We start from the raw sequence: 3,755 nt of genomic DNA, 5'->3' as shown, positions 1-3,755 counted from the left end.
TGCGGCATGCCGCTTGTTTTAGTACCCTTCTGCAGTGGTTCACGAGTTTTGAACCGGTAGCCACTTGCGAAAGAGCTGTTAAGGCAGCATAGCTGTCACTGCAGATATAGATATGCTGCCCAGTGCAATCTCTTTTGGTTATATGCATAGCGCATAACAGGATTGCGTACACCTCTGCCTGGCACACGGAAGCGTCCTGGCCCAGGGTGTAGGATTCCTCCACCCGTGGTCCCCCGCACCAGATTCCGGCTCCAGCCTCTCCCCCCTTAAACTTCGCCCCATCCACGTACCAGACAGGCCCCTTGGGAGTAAGCGATTCCTCGCCTTCCTCCAGCCAGGTCCGTCTGTCCATGAAGATGACTTCGTATCCGGGTAAGAATTCTAGCTTCCTGGGGCAGCGATCGACCTTTTTGCCACTGAGTCCCGTAGGGTCCTCCGGGCCCAGGATCACCGCATACCCAGCTCGAAAGCTCGTCCACTGTCTATGGCTTCTCAAGCGGATGGCCGCCCTCTTCGCTAGCACCTCCACCATCAGCTCCGGCGGAGGGATGCTCAGTAGGCAGCCCATAGCTAGGGTTGGGGTCGTCCTCAGGGCTCCCGTTATACCTAGCAGTGCCGCTCTATAGACTTTATTTAGTTGCTTCCTGCAGGCGTTCCTCCTGACGGAGGTCCACCATACTCTGGAGGCGTAGGTTAGTTGGGGAATGACAACAGCTGTGTACAGCCATTTTATTGTTTTCGGCTTCAGTCCCCATGTAGCACTGAACATTCTTCTGCAGGTCCAGAAGGTAGCCGTGGCCTTCTTGACCTGTTTGTCCACATGTGCCCTCCAGTGGAGCTTCCTATCTAAGGTCACTTCAAGGTAGCACACTGTTTCCGAACATTTCAGCTGTTTACCAAAAATGGAGGGAGGCCTGAACTCAGTCCTCCTTCCTCTTGTGAACAGAACCAGTTCAGTTTTGCTCGGGTTAACCCTGAGCCCTCGAACCTGGCACCATCTCTCAACGACGTTGAGGGCCGTCTGCATTCTGAGGGACAGACTACACCTGAAGCCCGCCTTTTTCAGGTTCGTAAGAAGTTCGTCCACCACCAGGGTCCACAGCAGGGGAGATAGGACACCTCCCTGCCGGCAGCCCCTGGCCACTGCAGCTCGAACCCCTGTACCTCCTAAATAGGCGATGGCCGTTCTACTGGCGAGCAAGTTCATGATCCAACGTGCAAGCGTGACGTCTGCTCCGAAGTTCTGAACTGCCTCACCCATAGTTTTGAAGGGTGTGTTATCAAACGCCCCTTCGATGTCTAAAAAGACCCCAATTGCCGACCTGCCTGTCTCCAGGGCTCTCTCCAGGCCTCCTATGAGGTCATAGAGGGCAGTCTCTACAGACTTGCCACTTTGGTAGGCGTGTTGTGCTGAGCACAAGGGCCTGGTGCACAATGCACTCTCTTTAAGGTAACAGTCCACAAGCCGCTCCAGCGTTTTTAGGACGAAGGAGGTTAGACTTATGGGCCTGTAGGCCTTTGCTTGGTCATAGCGGTCCTTCCCCATTTTGGGTATGAATACCACCCTGAACCGGATAGACTCCGTCCGTGCCCAGACTCTTGTAGCGATCAAAGGTACCGACTGCCCATTTTACCCGATCGTAGGTCACCACCCGCCTGGCGGTTTCCCAGTCGGCCCTGACGAGCCCGCCTGGTCTATCAGCCTCGCTTGGGGTTTTTTGCACCGGGGTCGATCCCGGAAAATGCGTTTTAATGAGGAGGTCCAGTATGCCTTGGTGGTCGTCGACCATCTCTCCCTCTGGAGATTCTAGGCCTCGGAGCGCCACGTTCCTGCCGGGGGTAATCAGCTTGCGGATTCTGGCTACCTCAGGTAGGGCCTCCAGTCTCTCGCAAAAGCTTCTCCAGGCTTGCCTCCTTACTGACTTGATCATAGACCTGAATCTTCTCCGTGAGGTTTTAAATTCAGTCCACATCTGATCCGTTTTGAGCTTTTTTGTCCTGTTGAAGAGTCTCCTGGTTTCCCTGCGAGCCTTTTCAAGCTCCCTGTTCCACCATGAGACTCTCCTGCACTCCTGCATCACCCTGGCTGGGCATAAGCAACTATAGGCCCCTGCAATAGCGTCTTGTAGGTCCAGCACTGCCTCATCGAGGCCGGCCGGAGACCCTACACGCCCTTCCGTTCTGGGTTCCCCTATGAGTCTTTCTAGTTCCTGCTTGAACAGGCCCTAGTCAGCGCTTCTTGGGTCCCTACGGAGTTGCGGTTTCACATTGCCCACTTCCCCTGTCAAAGTGAGATTAATGCGCCGGTAGTCCGACAGAGTTCCCTCTTCGTCCACCTCCCACTTCCTGACGAAATCATAGATTTTCGCCGTGGCGACAGTTATGTCGATGACCTCCTGCCTGACCGAGGTAACAAACGTAGGTTTGTGCCCCCTGTTCAGGACTTCTAGGCCGTGCCGAGTGAGGTATTTCAGCAAGCTAGCCCCTCTCTCGTTAGTGTCACTGCTGCCCCAAAAGGTGTGATGAGCGTTAGCATCACATCCTAATATGAGCTCGCAGTTTATCCTTCGGCAGTACTCCACGAGTCGTTTGACCTCCTCAGTGGGTGGTGGTTCATCAGAGTCATAAGGAAGGTATGCCGAGCCGATAACGACTTTGATCGGCTCCCCTCCCAGCTCTATTTTCACCTGTACTGCCGCCAGATTCCTTGTGCAGTATTGGCTGAGCCCCACGGGGTTTAGTTCTCGTCTCACGAAAACGCATGCCCTAAGGTCCCTATCACCTTTACCGCTTATAAAGGATCCGCCTTTGGCGTCTCCCTTCAAGACCTCTCCCTCCCTACAATAAGGTTCTTGGATCAGGGAAACATCTGTGTGCTTCACTGCTAGGTCTCGACAATGTAGTGCCGCGGCCGTGTAGCAGTGATGCAAGTTAATCTGCGAAATCTTTAACAGCCCCAATATCACAGGGATTTCGGCGCCGTTTGATTTCGCGTGTTGGGAATAGGATTGGGATGCGGGAGCGTAGGAGGAAGATTAATCCTGCGTAGAAGGGCCAGCCATGTCGCCGTCCCTTCTTGCGCCCTCTCCCGTAGGAGGGTTACCCGTAAGTTCTGCTCCAGGCTTTACCATGTCGGTCAGCCTGATCTGAGACAGGACCCTCCCCACCCTTGCCAACTCCTGGTTCTTCGTGGGTCTCCCCCGTGCCCCAGGAGTTGGCGTAGCCCGTCCACTGGTCCGAGGTTTGCCTTCTTCACAGTTCACTTTCTCAAGCCCCTGTGATGGCTCCCTCGGAGGTGGGGGGTTGGTGGGCCCTCCTGGTGCTCCCTTTTCCTTCGAGGTAGAGGCTGCGTGCGTTTCCGCCCGCCTCCTCTTTCCTCTCGGAGGGGGTACCGCCTTGGAGGTCCCTGGTAATTTCCTCTTTCCGGGTTCGGTCTGCCTCCCCTCCACAGCCTTTGGCGCCTCGAAAAATCGAGCTCTGCCTAGGCCGCTGTAAGGACTCATTCCTAACCCTTTCAAGAGCTTTAATGACTCGTCGTCCACACCAATGACTAAGCTAGTCAGTGTTGGCGTTGCCTTCGTGCTCCAAACCCGCCAGAGGTTGGTGTGCAGTCCGGCGTTTTGGCCTTCGAGTCTTTTCAAGATCACCGCCGCATCCACCGGTGACCCTGGAGAGTCTTGGAACTTTCTCCCTCTCGAGAACCTCGAGGTTTACTCCTTCCAAGACCTTTATGGAGGGGACTGTCTCCTTGAGCC

General features: G+C 55.0%; 1 protein-coding gene across 1 annotated transcript; it reads right to left on the bottom strand.

The window, feature by feature from the left end:
• Window positions 1–3,035: 3,035 nt before the first annotated feature.
• Window positions 3,036–3,503, bottom strand: LOC118072275 (cuticle collagen 3A3-like). Its single transcript, XM_035091988.1, has one exon. The coding sequence runs from the start codon at window positions 3,501–3,503 to the stop codon at window positions 3,036–3,038; it is 468 nt and encodes a 155-aa protein (XP_034947879.1).
• Window positions 3,504–3,755: the final 252 nt, after the last annotated feature.

Source organism: Chelonus insularis, unplaced genomic scaffold (assembly GCF_013357705.1).
Source record: "Chelonus insularis isolate UGA/USDA-ARS -01 unplaced genomic scaffold, ASM1335770v1 contig_90_pilon, whole genome shotgun sequence".
Classification (NCBI taxonomy): domain Eukaryota; kingdom Metazoa; phylum Arthropoda; class Insecta; order Hymenoptera; family Braconidae; genus Chelonus; species Chelonus insularis.
Note: the sequence above shows the minus strand (reverse complement) of the source record. Positions and strands in the feature narration are given on the sequence as shown.

Bases quoted from the DNA above. Each gene is read 5' to 3' on its own strand.
- LOC118072275 (XM_035091988.1), bottom strand. From the start codon at position 3,503: ATGAGTCCTTACAGCGGCCTAGGCAGAGCTCGATTTTTCGAGGCGCCA.